This window comes from Lacerta agilis, chromosome 15, assembly GCF_009819535.1.
Source record: "Lacerta agilis isolate rLacAgi1 chromosome 15, rLacAgi1.pri, whole genome shotgun sequence".
In the NCBI taxonomy this organism is placed as follows: Eukaryota; Metazoa; Chordata; class Lepidosauria; order Squamata; family Lacertidae; genus Lacerta; species Lacerta agilis.
In genome coordinates this window covers 27,116,023-27,129,683 of record NC_046326.1, presented here as the reverse complement: position 1 = coordinate 27,129,683, position 13,661 = coordinate 27,116,023, and the positions used below count along the sequence as shown (strand labels likewise).

General features: G+C 41.0%; 1 protein-coding gene across 6 annotated transcripts in view; it reads right to left on the bottom strand.

Annotated features, from left to right (window-relative positions):
• The window catches only part of ARHGAP32 (Rho GTPase activating protein 32), a 143,827-nt gene that overhangs the window by 76,508 nt on the left and 53,658 nt on the right, over nucleotides 1-13,661 (bottom strand). For all 6 annotated transcript variants that reach the window (XM_033171638.1, XM_033171635.1, XM_033171637.1 and 3 more), the window contains one exon: nucleotides 2,880-2,966. In XM_033171638.1, the coding sequence (XP_033027529.1) occupies nucleotides 2,880-2,966 (87 nt within the window). The remainder of the gene's footprint in view (nucleotides 1-2,879; nucleotides 2,967-13,661) is intronic.

The window sequence follows — 13,661 nt, the reverse complement described above, 5'->3', positions numbered from 1 at the left end:
TGTCCTATTCCTCTCACCAAGAAAGGAAAAAAGCAACTGAAAAGGGAGTCCTCACACTGATTTGACCATGGGATTTGGCCTCTGACCAGTAACCATCAGGTGAGATGGGGGTGGAGTGAGGAGAAGCAGAAATTAGTGGGGGAGGAGACACATAAGCTCCCCAGCACTCTCTCACTTGACTCAAGCAACTCCTCAATTACCTGTAAAACAATATTTAACACCAAGGAAAAACCATGTCATGAAAACTTATTATGCACAACAACACCCCCTTCTTCCTAAATAAACATTTCCAGACTGTAACATGTTTAATGGGATTCTGCCAAGTCAGGCAGAGTTTGGGCTGGCCACATTAAAGTAGCAGTGCTTGAAAGTTTTTTGTCTGATTATCTGCTGCAGATTGAGTTGACAAAGTAAAGTACTTTCAACAGGCTTTCAGTGAAGGGAATGTAACAGATTTTCCAGTCCAGGAGTTCTAAACAGCAGTGCTGGGATGACTCATTTCTTTTGCTTTCCACAATGCTACTTTCATTTGCAGCAAAATGCTCCGAAACATCTAAAACTACTGAAAAGTATATAAATTTGGGCCAAGCTAACAAGCTAACTTCTGGATGCAATTGAAACTATTACACCATTTCAATGGCTTATTTCATCTTAGAACGCTTCAAAAACTACTGCAGCAAGCCCAATATCTGTTGTCATTTATAGTGATTATCACATATTAATTTCCTTTCATAGATGTTCCAACTTTTTTGGACCTGATGTTGATGACTGCTTCAAAAGCAACTGGCTGGGCATATTTACACAGGCTATCAGACTTTGTAGCACAGAGTTGGGAACACAGAAAATATGTGTTGTGTAAGACACTGCATGTATTTTAATTGTATACCGTATTTTTCGCTCCATAAGACACACTTTTTTCCTCCTAAAAAGTAAGGGAAAATGTCTGTGCATCTTATGGAGCGAATGCGTGGTCCCTGGAGCCGAATTGCCCAAGGGCCAAAAGCAGATCATGCTTTTTCTTTTTTTTTTACAAAGAGAGAAGGAGGTGTTGAAAGGAAGCTGCTGAACAGCTGATCAGCAAGCAATTGGGAGAGAGATAAGGCTCCCTTTCTGCCCCGCCCCCTTGCCTAGGCCTCCACTGTTGAATGTTCTGCAGACGGAGGCTGTTTGTTTCCCCAGTGACATGTGACTGGCTGATTAGATTATCTGTCTGAAAACTGTAAAAATGGCTCCCTTTCCTTTCCTAAAGAAGCTGCAGAACTGTGAGTTGAACCCCCCCCCCAAACAAGGCTTTTCCCCCTTTGCAAAATAAGCTGCACAACTGTGGGCTGATCTTCAAAAAAACAGGGCTTTCCCCTTTGCAAAAGAAGCTGCAGAACTGTGAGCTGATCCTCAAAAAAACAGGGCTTTCCCTCTCTCCTCCTCTAAAAACTAGGTGCGTCTTATATTCAGGTGTGTCTTATGGAGCAAGAAATACGGTATATTGTACTTCATTGTATTACAGTTTGAATTCCATAGAACTCATATTATAATACAATAAAATTAATATAGAAAATAAAAGATGAAAATTAAATGAGGAAGCACTGCAGGCCACTCATAGAGCGCTCATAATCTGTGGACCACGTTTTGGGAACCTCTGTACTAAAGCATCCACAAAAATTGGCTGTATGCGTTGCCCAGGCTACTCTAGTCCTCTGATGGTCCCATGTGTCTTAACATGGTACCAAGCACAGGCCAAATAATCCAGACATTTCTCTCTTGGGTTGAATGAGCATAACTCTTAACATGTGGACACAGCTTTTCTGCTAGACAGAAAAGTGGAGCTGAAGGCATATCAACTGCTCCCTGCTGATCTTGACACCACTGAGCAGGATCATTGCTGATCATGTACAGTAAGTGTGCCAACTACCATGCCCAGTATAGTCATTGTGGATTGTCAGTTGACCCAGGGCACTAAGGATGTTTCACTTTGTAGTGTAACATGCAGAGTCTAGTCCTGCTTTTCACTTTGAGGAAAGGCTGTCTGGTCTATGCCTAATCTTTGTCTTCATGCAGGTTGTTCACCTCTGTTCCCACTACTCCCTACTTTACAGACTGAATAGCTGTAAAATAAATTGGTTTGTGTGTGTGCTATCCTCTCAAAACCTTGTGTCTTAGAACATTAGTAACAGCATTCTGCTTTGTTCAACTCTACAGATGAGAAATATGACCTACGCACTCAACGATTGGTATTTAGTTGAAATGCCTGCACCTCATGCAGATAGGAATAACTGCCCAGGTTTTTGAAGGTGACAACCATGGGTACAGCCTAACAGATTCCACAAGAGATGGTACTAGGCAAGTAAGAGAGAATCAACAAAAGGTTAATCCACATTTTCGTTTTAATCCTCAAAAGTTCTTTGCCAGGCATAGAAACAAATGCTTCAGTAGGTTATATTAAGGGTCATCTGCCATCTTCAATTTCTGACATTGTTACGCCCTGCTTCAGTCTACTGAGTAGCTTTGCTCAATGAACAAGTTTCAAAAATTAGGAAATGAGCCACAATATTCTGACAACTGAATGCTAAATCCTGAACCATCATTTCAGTGGTTAGTTTAGGAATACAAATAAACTCACTACATGTGCAATCACTACAGAGACACAAGGACACATATACGCATGGGACTGCAATTCCAGGACAAATATTGTTGCAACCGAAATAGCAGAAGTTTATATTTCTCATTAAAACCTCAGCATTTCTCTTCATTAAATCTTCAGTATTCCTCTTACCCCACAACAAAGAGTGGAAATGTGAAAAAGCAGGACAGCAGAATATAATATAGCACATGCATTGTTTAATAAAAGTCATGGGGAGGGTAAAAGAAATCTTAATGCTTACCTGACAAGAGATCTGTACAAGATAAACTAGTTCCTTGGATTCACAACCATTCCGTGTTACTTCATTCTGTTCCTCTGGGAGCGAAAGCTACTCCAAGCAGCAATGGGGGGAGGGGGAGGGGGAGGAGAGAGGGAGAGAGAGAGAGAAGATAGACCAGGTTAATTAACAAGAAGCGTACAAAAAGAAGGAAGTGCAGGTGCACCTTGAAGATCAAGGAACTTAAAATTGTACTTTTTATGAGACAAAATATTTCATGTTCCCTAGAACATAAACATAAACAAGGTGATGTCTCTGCTTTTTAAGATGCTGTCTAGGTTTGTCATTGCTTTTCTCCCAAGAAGCAGGCGTCTTCTAATTTCGTGACTGCTGTCACCATCTGCAGTGATCGTGGAACCCAAGAAAGTGAAATCTCTCACTGCCTCCATTTCTTCCCCTTCTATTTGCCAGGAGGTGATGGGACCAGTGGCCATGATCTTAGTTTTTTTGATGTTGAGCTTCAGACCATATTTTGCGCTCTCCTCTTTCACCCTCATTAAAAGGTTCTTTAATTCCTCCTCACTTTCTGCCATCAAGGTAGTATCATCAGCATATCTGAGGTTGTTGATATTTTTTCCAGCAATCTTAATTCCGGTTTGGGATTCATCCAGTCCAGCCTTTCGCATGATGAATTCTGCATATAAGTTAAATAAGCAGGGAGACAATATACAGCCTTGTCGTACTCCTTTCCCAATTTTGAACCAATCAGTTGTTCCATATCCAGTTCTAACTGTAGCTTCTTGTCCCACATAGAGATTTGTCTCCTGAGAAATCTCTATGTGGGACAAGAAGCTACAGTTAGAACTGGATATGGAACAACTGATTGGTTCAAAATTGGGAAAGGAGTACGACAAGGCTGTATATTGTCTCCCTGCTTATTTAACTTATATGCAGAATTCATCATGCGAAAGGCTGGACTGGATGAATCCCAAACCAGAATTAAGATTGCTGGAAAAAATATCAACAACCTCAGATATGCTGATGATACTACCTTGATGGCAGAAAGTGAGGAGGAATTAAAGAACCTTTTAATGAGGGTGAAAGAGGAGAGCGCAAAATATGGTCTGAAGCTCAACATCAAAAAAACTAAGATCATGGCCACTGGTCCCATCACCTCCTGGCAAATAGAAGGGGAAGAAATGGAGGCAGTGAGAGATTTCACTTTCTTGGGTTCCACGATCACTGCAGATGGTGACAGCAGTCACGAAATTAGAAGACGCCTGCTTCTTGGGAGAAAAGCAATGACAAACCTAGACAGCATCTTAAAAAGCAGAGACATCACCTTGCCGACAAAGGTCCGTATAGTTAAAGCTATGGTTTTCCCAGTAGTAATGTACGGAAGTGAGAGCTGGACCATAAAGAAGGCTGATCGCCGAAGAATTGATGCTTTTGAATTATGGTGCTGGAGGAGACTCTTGAGAGTCCCATGGACTGCAAGAAGATCAAACCTATCCATTCTCAAAGAAATCAGGCCTGAGTGCTCACTAGAAGGACAGATCCTGAAGTTGAGGCTCCAGTACTTTGGCCACCTCATGAGAAGAGAAGACTCCCTAGAAAAGACCCTGATGTTGGGAAAGATGGAGGGCACAAGGAGAAGGGGACGACAGAGGATGAGATGGTTGGACAGTGTTCTCGAAGCTACTAACATGAGTCTGGCCAAACTGCGAGAGGCAGTGAAGGATAGGCGTGCCTGGCGTGCTCTGGTCCATGGGGTCACGAAGAGTCGGACACGACTGAACGACTGAACAACAACAACAACAACAGAACATAAATCTTTGTATATACTGTTTACTTTCTACACCAAACTTTTAAAAACTCAGCACAGTACGCCAATAAGACAATTCAGAGAATTCAACACAAAATATTAAATCCCCAGTTACCAAATACTGCAAAATTCATGTTCAGAGAGACATTCACACAATCTGCTATGAATATTTATGGGAATCTTGTTGTAACTAACCACTTCATTATATTTTAAGATGCTCAAGCAATCTCTAAATAAATGATGTCTAAACTTTAATGTAACTGGAGAATTTTACTGTCACATGATATTTTATAGCAGAAATTTATCAAATTAAAAAGGCAATAAACACTCTATAGCAAGAATCCCCAAAGAGAGCTATATAACCTCACATTATTCTGGAGTAAACAAAATTGCCAGGCCTCACCTTGAAAATTCACCCAATCAGTGGGACTTGCTTCCATGAGCATACAGGTGCTCAGCCTAAGTAAAGTATCCTTCCTTGACTAGACAGAGTTTCCTGAATATTAACTATTCCACAATTAGTTATGTATACCATTAACTATATATTTCATAAAGAAATGAAAAATAGATCACAGCCAAAAAACATATTTGGCACACTTTTAATTTACTTTAAAGGGGAATTTAGAACACATTTGGAACATATCCTACTGCCCTGGGTTTGTACCATCTATTCCAAAACAACAATGCTGCACAAAATATATGAAAAGTGCACTATATGGAACTTAAGCAGGCCAAAAACAGACTATAAAAATGAAAACATAGCATTGATTAGCAAAGACTGTGAATACACATTCCATAATATAGGACATCTCAGTCATGGACGATTATACCAACAATACAAGGCACACTGGAATAGGTCACTGCCTGTGTCAACCATATTTTTAAGACCTCTCATTCCCTGAGCCTTCTGAATTCAGTGTGCAATCATCCCTAACACAGGGCTGGTCAACATCCTAGCAACATCTGGAGGGCAGCAACTCCCATCAGCCCCAAGCAGCATGACCAGGGATAATGTGAAGCCCAACAATATATGAGGCTACTATGTTAGCTAACCTTGTACTAATGCAATAATTGAGAAAAGACTGAGAAACTAGAACATGATAGGGAGCTGGGTATCTTTAGCCTGGAGAAGAGAAGGTTAAGGGGTGATATGATAACCATGTTCAAATATATAAAAGGATGTCATATAGAGAAGCGACTGGCATGAGTTTGGCCAAACTGCGAGAGGCAGTGAAGGATAGGCGTGCCTGGCGTGCTCTGGTCCATGGGGTCACGAAGAGTCGGACACGACTGAACGACAGAACAACAACATAGAGGAGGGTGAAAGGTTGTTTTCTGCTGCTCCAGAGAAGCAGACACGGAGCAATGGATTCAAACTACAAGAAAGAAGATTCCACCTAAACATTAGGAAGAACTTCCTGACAGTGAGAGGTGTTCGGCAGTGGAATTTGCTACCAAGGAGTGTGGTGGAGTTTCCTTCTTTGGAATGCTTTGATGGTGTTTCCTGCTCGGCAGGGGGTTGGACTGGATGGCCCTTGTGGTCTCTTCCAACTCTATGATTCTATAAACTCACACAGCCAGGTGTCAGGAGCTGCTGGGGTCTGAACTGGGAGATTCAGAAGCCACAGAACTGTGAGACAGCCTCAGGCTGGTCAATGGACCATTCTGAACTGTAAGGACTCTAAAAGGCTTGCCAGTCTCAATGAAGCCTGAGCGACAAGTCCTTCCAGAGCTCTGGTGCGTTCCTGTGTATCCTCTAGTTGTCCTTCATTTCTGATTTCTGGCATTGTCCTGACTGCTCCTCCTGGACTCTGGTTCCTGCTTGTTCTTTGTCTCCAACTCCAGGAGTGTTCTTTTTGTCTTAACTACATGGCACGCATGGTTCCCTACTCACTTCAAATTTCTGCCTATAGATGAGCCTGACCACTAAAATGAAATAACAAAACTACTCCTAACTACTTTAGTCACTAGCCTTCAGTTAGCATTAATTGCTAGCAGAAACATACAGGAAAAATGATGGAAAGAAGAATAAAAAGTTGTATTGAACTATAGTCAGCCACGCTTTCACAGTAAATGGAAAAGCTTATGCTTTACCTGGCAATAAACATATAATTGTATCATGGAAACTAGGAACTTTTTAAAGTTTTCCAAAATGGAGGAGTCTCAGCTTGCTATTCTGCAAGCCAAACAAAAACCTGCAGTTGGCATGACGGCTGCATATAATCCAGTATTTTATATTGGGGAGGGGGGGAGAATAGAGGGAGAATAAAACATTTTAATGTTCGAGATCTACTTCATTAACTAAGGGTCAGTTCAAAAACCATTCTTCATACCTAGGAACAGTCATGGCCCTTCCAAAGTCACATAAGTATCTCTGTTTGCAAGAGTGCAAGAACATATGAAGAATTGTGCTTGGCCAAAGGCCCATCTAATCCAGCATAATATGCTCACAATGGCCAACATTTGTCCATGAAAAGCCCACAAGCAGGGCCCAAATAGAACAGCGTTCATCTCACTTGTGATTCCTACAGATATTCAGAGGCATTCTGCCTTGATCAGTGGAGGTAGAACAGAGCCATCATGGCTAGTGGCCACTGACCCTAAATATATCTACAGTACTTAAAGTAAATCCCACTGGTTTAGCTGACATGATTTACGCATATCATTGTGCAAACAGCACCATGAATGAAAAATGTTTCATGTACACTGATTACATACCACTTTTTGCCAATACAGTGGTACCTCGAGTTACAAACGCCTCAGGTTACAAACGCTTCAGGTTACAAATTCCGCTAACCTGGAAGAGTTACCTCGAGTTCAGAACTTTGACCCAGGATGAGAACAGAAATCGTATGCTGGCAGCACAGCGGCAGCAAGAGGTCCCATTAGCGAAAGCATACCTCTAGTTAAGAACAGTTTCAGGTTAAGAACGGACCTCCGGAATGTATTAAATTCGTAACTAGAGGGACCACTGTACATCCCAATTTCTCCTGAAAAGAATTCATGATGCTCAGGCCTACAGATGTCACTTAAACTATCTTCTTCCTACAGCTCAGTGGATTACATAATCCCCTTTTCCTCAATTGAGAAAATGGGTCATTCCATTTTCACAAGCAGAGGGGTGCAAGCGACTAATTTCTGTACATGAAAAATTGTCCAATTGCTGACAATACTAAATGAACTGCGGCTGTAGTAGAGCAATGTGCTTTCCTAAGATTGACATAATATCTAATATCAGATGTTCTGATCAAAACAAAGAAAGCAGTGAAGTGCCAAAGAAAAACTAAGGCTGCAGTCTTACACACACACAAATACCTGAAAATACCTTACAAACACAACAGCGGTGCCTCTTTCTGAGCAGGCAGTCCTGCATGGGACTGCATTGCAATTCTGTTATTCAAGGCAATATGGAATGAATAAAGCATGAAATAGATCAGATATGAAAGCACTTATATACAGAATTTTGTTCAAAGAGCTCTATAATGATTCAACTGATTTTATTCAGTTTTCTAAAGCTATTTATTCCATTGTTTATACTTCAGTTGTAAACCTATCTCCATGGAATAAAATCCCTTCCGTTGCAAAAGTGCCATCCAAGCAAACATGTTCATAATCTTACAGCCTTAAAGTGCTTTACCATTGTCAGGAGTGTGTGCAGGAGCCAGGCCCCGTGACCAGCACGGCTTCGAAGGACTGGGGCCTTCATAAGCTTGTTCTGGAGAGGGAAGGTGTGGCTGCACAGGTGAGGCTGCTTGGTAACTCACTGCACCTGGTGGCAAGAGCCGGGAAGGGATATAAGGTCAGCATTTTCCCTTGGCTCTTTGCCACAGCAACACACTTCCTGCCTTGCTGCGTCTGGCCTCCTGATTCCTGCCTCCTGCTTCCTGATCCCCAGACCTTGGCTTCTGGACTCCTTGCTTCTTGACCCTCGGCTTCTGGACTCCTTGCTCCTCGACCCCTGAACCTTTGACTTTATGACTTTCTGCTTCCTGACCCTCAGACACCTGGTTTCTGGACTCACATTCCTGCTCCCACCTCGCCATCTTGCCCCCGGTCCCGACGTCCTCTGCTGGGACTTCGTTCACCCGTAGACTGGACCGTGACAACCATCCAGAAAGCTCATGAATCTCAGACTTGTTTACAATGCATTTTTGGGATAGCATGCGTACATTTGTTCCGGAATTCAACGCGTTGCTTGTGAATGAGTGGTAGTGGCATAAGCAGCAAGCAACCAAAAACCAACAAAAAGAGGATGAAAGGAGAATGAACACTCATCAAGGTCTCCAGGACAATTAAGCAAGAACATTTTCAGTGCTGCATATATAAGCAAGCAATGGCGACAATTTGAAATACCGTATTTTCCGGTGTATAAGACGACTGGGCGTATAAGACGACCCCCAACTTTTCCAGTTAAAATATAGTTTCAGATATACTCGACCGCAGATTCTCCACCTGGTGTATAAGACGACCCCTGACTTTTGATAAGATTTTCCTTGATTAAAAAGTCTTATATGCCAGAATATACAGTAATCTCTTCTCTCCAATCAAATCTTGTGCTATCACTGTATGAATCTCTCTCAGTTGAGCAGATTTTGGGCACTCTTTTATCTGGATTCAGAGGTCCAGTTCAGGCAGAAACCATGGGTGTTTATTATAACACATAAGCCAGCATTAAACTCATGAAGGAATGAGGTTCAGGGAAGTAGGGAGCTGCCTTTTACCAAATCAGAATATTGTTCCACCTAGTTTGGTTGTTCCAACACTTACTTGCAACATCTCTTTCCAGTCCTACCTGGAGATGCCAGACTAAACCGAGGATCTTTTACATGAGAAGCATGTGCCCTACCACTAAACTATGGCCCTTCTGAGTTAAAAGTTTCTTTTGCACTAAGGAGCAAACTATGTTTGGTTGCTTTGTTTGCAAATAGTGGTTTGTTCAAATCACAGCTTAACAAGCCAGAATATCAGTATCATGGGTTGTTAAAAGACTGTGGCTTGGACAAATTACTATTTGCAGAGTTTGGAAACAGCAGCAAACATCAGAAGCAGCATATTTCTTGAAACCCAGGAAGCGTTCTCCTGTGGTTTTATAGACACGAGCTTCACCTGTTGACATCATGACTATAGCACATCACACTCCTATTTTCACCATATTTCTTTCTCCTGTGTAGAAATGTATACATATCTAAGTTTGTACTGGAAAAGCAGTCTTAAAAGTTGTGTGAAAAACAGCTCAAAGAAACAGGGCAAGAGGTGACAGTGGGCAGTTAAAACTTAATTACTACTGAAACATATCTAAGGCATAACTTTTCATAAAATTTATTAACGATAGTGAATGTAAGTTCCATTAAGGAAAGACAACAGGAAAAGTTAGACAAGATATTAGAAAAGGTTTAGAGCACAATAGAATCAAAGAAGTGAGCTTTTCATCACTGTGTTGCTCTGCAGAGCATTTCTGGAGATGGTTTTAATAACTACTCAGAGATATAATATGTGCAATAACCTCTATGCTGTCAAACATTTAGCCTTCAAATCCTCATGATTTATACAATGAACCTTCTAAGAGGTACCAGGAAGACCCACAGAAAGAAGTAGGTCTGCTACTAAGAGATGGTACCAGCACGCATTTTCACTCTTTAATAAATTCACTTCATTAGAGCACAATCTACCATGCATCAGGATCTTTACAAACTAATTTTCAATGGAAGACATGCATCAAGGTGTCCTTCAGTCCTGCTTCTAGCACATACCGTGTGTGTGTGTGTGTGTGTGTGTGTGTGTGTGTGTGTATGTACATTTTCACTGCCATAACCAGTAACAGCACTTTCACATATATATGGGAGTCAGGATCAAGGCTAGTACATCACATATACTAGTCATGCTCAGAGTAGACTCACTGAAATTAAGACAGGTGACTAATGTAGATCCATTAATTTAAACAGGCCTACTTCTGAGTAGAAGTTATTGGAATGAAACTCATAATGTCAAATGTAGGTACATGCAGTTATCAACACTACTGCAAATTAAATTTGTTACAAATTCTAAATTTATATTTAAAAAACCCAACTGCTCTTATTTCTTTGCAATATAAGAATGAATATTAAAAACAGTATTTGAGGGTGTATGAAGTGCTGAAATTCTTTTGTTAAATTACTTCATATTTTATTATAACTTAGTTTAATACATTGGTGAAATCAGTGCATATTACTATCAAGAGGTTAATCTTAAAAGTGGATAAAACAAAGACATTATTTTATTACATCCCTCAGTTTTGCAGCCTAAAAAGGCTTCATTGTAAAACATTGTGCGGTTACATTTCAAAACTGCAGATATAGAGGTTAATAAAATGCAAACATTTACTTAACAACCACATTTAAATGTTGCCACTCTCAAAATGCTTCCCCCAGCTGTTTGTGCAGTTAAGCCCTTACATACTGCAATTTTCTTTGAAAGATCCTTTAAGAGCAGCCCCTGCCCATATAGACTACACTTACTCTTGCTACAAATGATCGATTCTTTCCATGGCTGGAATCCGTATCCAAGGCCTAAGAGTTCCAAGGCTGTCCTTAGTTTCCCAGCAGCTAATTGAAAAAACCTTCCAGGCATCAGCTCTGAGACACGGAAATGCCAGCGTAGCAAAAATCAAATTAAAATCCTCGCATTCTGCTTGGTCGCCCCTCTTCCTGATTCTAATGTTCCTGTGGATGAATGTGCCTATGAATAGGGACAGAAATCTCTCTCGGTAGCCCTGTTAGCCTTTTCCACACTGCCCATTTCATGCTCAATTTGTGCTGTAGAGAAATCAGTGCTGTTCCTTTCGTTCTCTCTCTCTCTCTCTCTCTCTCTTTCTCTCTCTCTCTCTCTCTCTCTCTCTCTCTCTCTCTCTGGAAAGGTCCCACAAGACGAAGCAGGGAGGTTAACAAGTGCCAAGAGAAACAACGAAGGGAGGGAATGCATGCAAGGATAGTGTTCTGGCTGCTACAACTAAGAAGGCAAAAAAGTGACAGGGAGTTGCCATCAGATGTCTGCAATAAAGCACCATCTCACTCCGTTTGGTTTCCAATTCCTGCTGCTTTTCTACTGATTTTACTCTGCCTGATCTTACAAACCAGTGAAATCCCCTTGAAGTCATAAGTGCTGGAGAGAGTGCAATTCAGGCCAATATTCAGCTTCTTAACATCTATCCAAAAATCAAGCACTGCTGCTGCATGCTTCAGAGATTTCTGGAAGAGAAACTAATAAAATGTGAAGGGCAAGTTTTTCTGCTGTTGAAATACAAATTGCTGCCAGAAACAGGTCCGTGCACAGCATTACTCAAATGCGCTAAGACTGCAGTGTCAGTTCATAGAAAAGATTTGGTAGGATCACATAATTAGATTAACATAAAATGCTGGGAAGGAAAAATTAGGAAGAGGAAAATTGGGAAAATCCACAGCTGTAACATCATTCAGCATGCAAGCCAGGGCATCATTTTAAAAATCAAATGTTTATTTCCCATCAAGGGCTGAATTAGACCTTTAATTTGACGGAATATATGTCATCAGCAGTTATGTAATTGTAATCATTAGGACTACAATTAACGATTTCAAAAAGTATTTCTATTCCATACTTCAATCAAGGAGGATTTTAGAATGCCCTTCTGGAGAAATTTGAATCTACATCAATAAAACAAACAAGCATACAACAGAAATCAGCATCGAATTGCATTAATCAGATCTAAGAAGTCTCAGAACATTAAAATGTTCTCACCAAAAATATACCAGACTTGACTGCAAACTAATTTCACTGAGGTGCAAGTCACAGAAATGGGTGCACCACCACTAAAAAAGGTCCTTACATCTAATAGTAGTAAGATCATAGATGTTATCTTATGCTTTCTGCAAGAAACACAGGGAGACTTATCTACTCAACCCCACCTTTCAGAATTTTATTTTCAGAACAGTTAATTAATAAACCAGTTCACATTACATTTCAAAAGGGAACGGCAAGAAGATGTTTGCTGATTACTGAACATGTCAAGAGAGGATGTCAGGCAAGCCTCGCTAGGGAGAGCATTTCGAAAACAGAGTGTCACACAATGCTTTGCCACATTGGTAGCCATTGTGGTGCCCTCCAGAAGTTGCTGGACTCCAACTCCCATCATTCCTGAACACTGGCTATGCTGGCAGGGGCTGATGGGAGTTAGGAGTCTAACAACATCGAGAGGGCACCACATTGGCTACCTCTGTTCTACCCGATCTCCACCCATAGAGCTTTAGTGGGTGAGGCATGCAGAGAAGGGCCTCCAAAAAAGGAACTCAGTAGACAGGCAAGTTTGCTGGAGAAAAGAAGTCCCTCAGGAACTTAAGTTGCAAGTCATATAGGGCTTTTAAAAAACAAGCACCCAAACCTTGAATGTTGCTTGAAAAAGGACCAAGTGCCAGTATAGTTTCAAAATTGACAGCATATTTTCCTTAAAATGGTCTCAGTTTGTTGTCCAACACCTCCATTTCATTTTAGGGCCTACTAAATATTTTGAGAAATAAAGCCTTGCATATGCTTGGCATATTCATGCATGCATGTGTGCATCGTCAAAAACAACCATGCTCAGCCCAAGATAGCTGCCTGTATGTAAACTGCCAATGGGCAGCTTCAAAGCCACTGCTCTCCTTTCTTAGAGATCTTTAAATTAAGATTTGAACCAGAAAGCCCTTCAAATAAGGGGTCTGTCCTCTATAAAGCAGAACACACAACCACCTTATATATGCCACATTGCAGTGGTCTTATCTGACGGTTATAAAATAATAGATAACTATGCCTTATATGGGTTTATCCTATTTTACACTCACAATCACCCTACAAAATAGGTTGGCCTGAGATATAGTGACTGGAGCAAGGGTACAAGTGAATCTGAATTCTGGTGCTCTGTCCACTGTATTACACAGGAATACTGATTACTATTGCTAAGTCCCGCTTGCTGGTTTTCATCAGGAAAAGTAAAT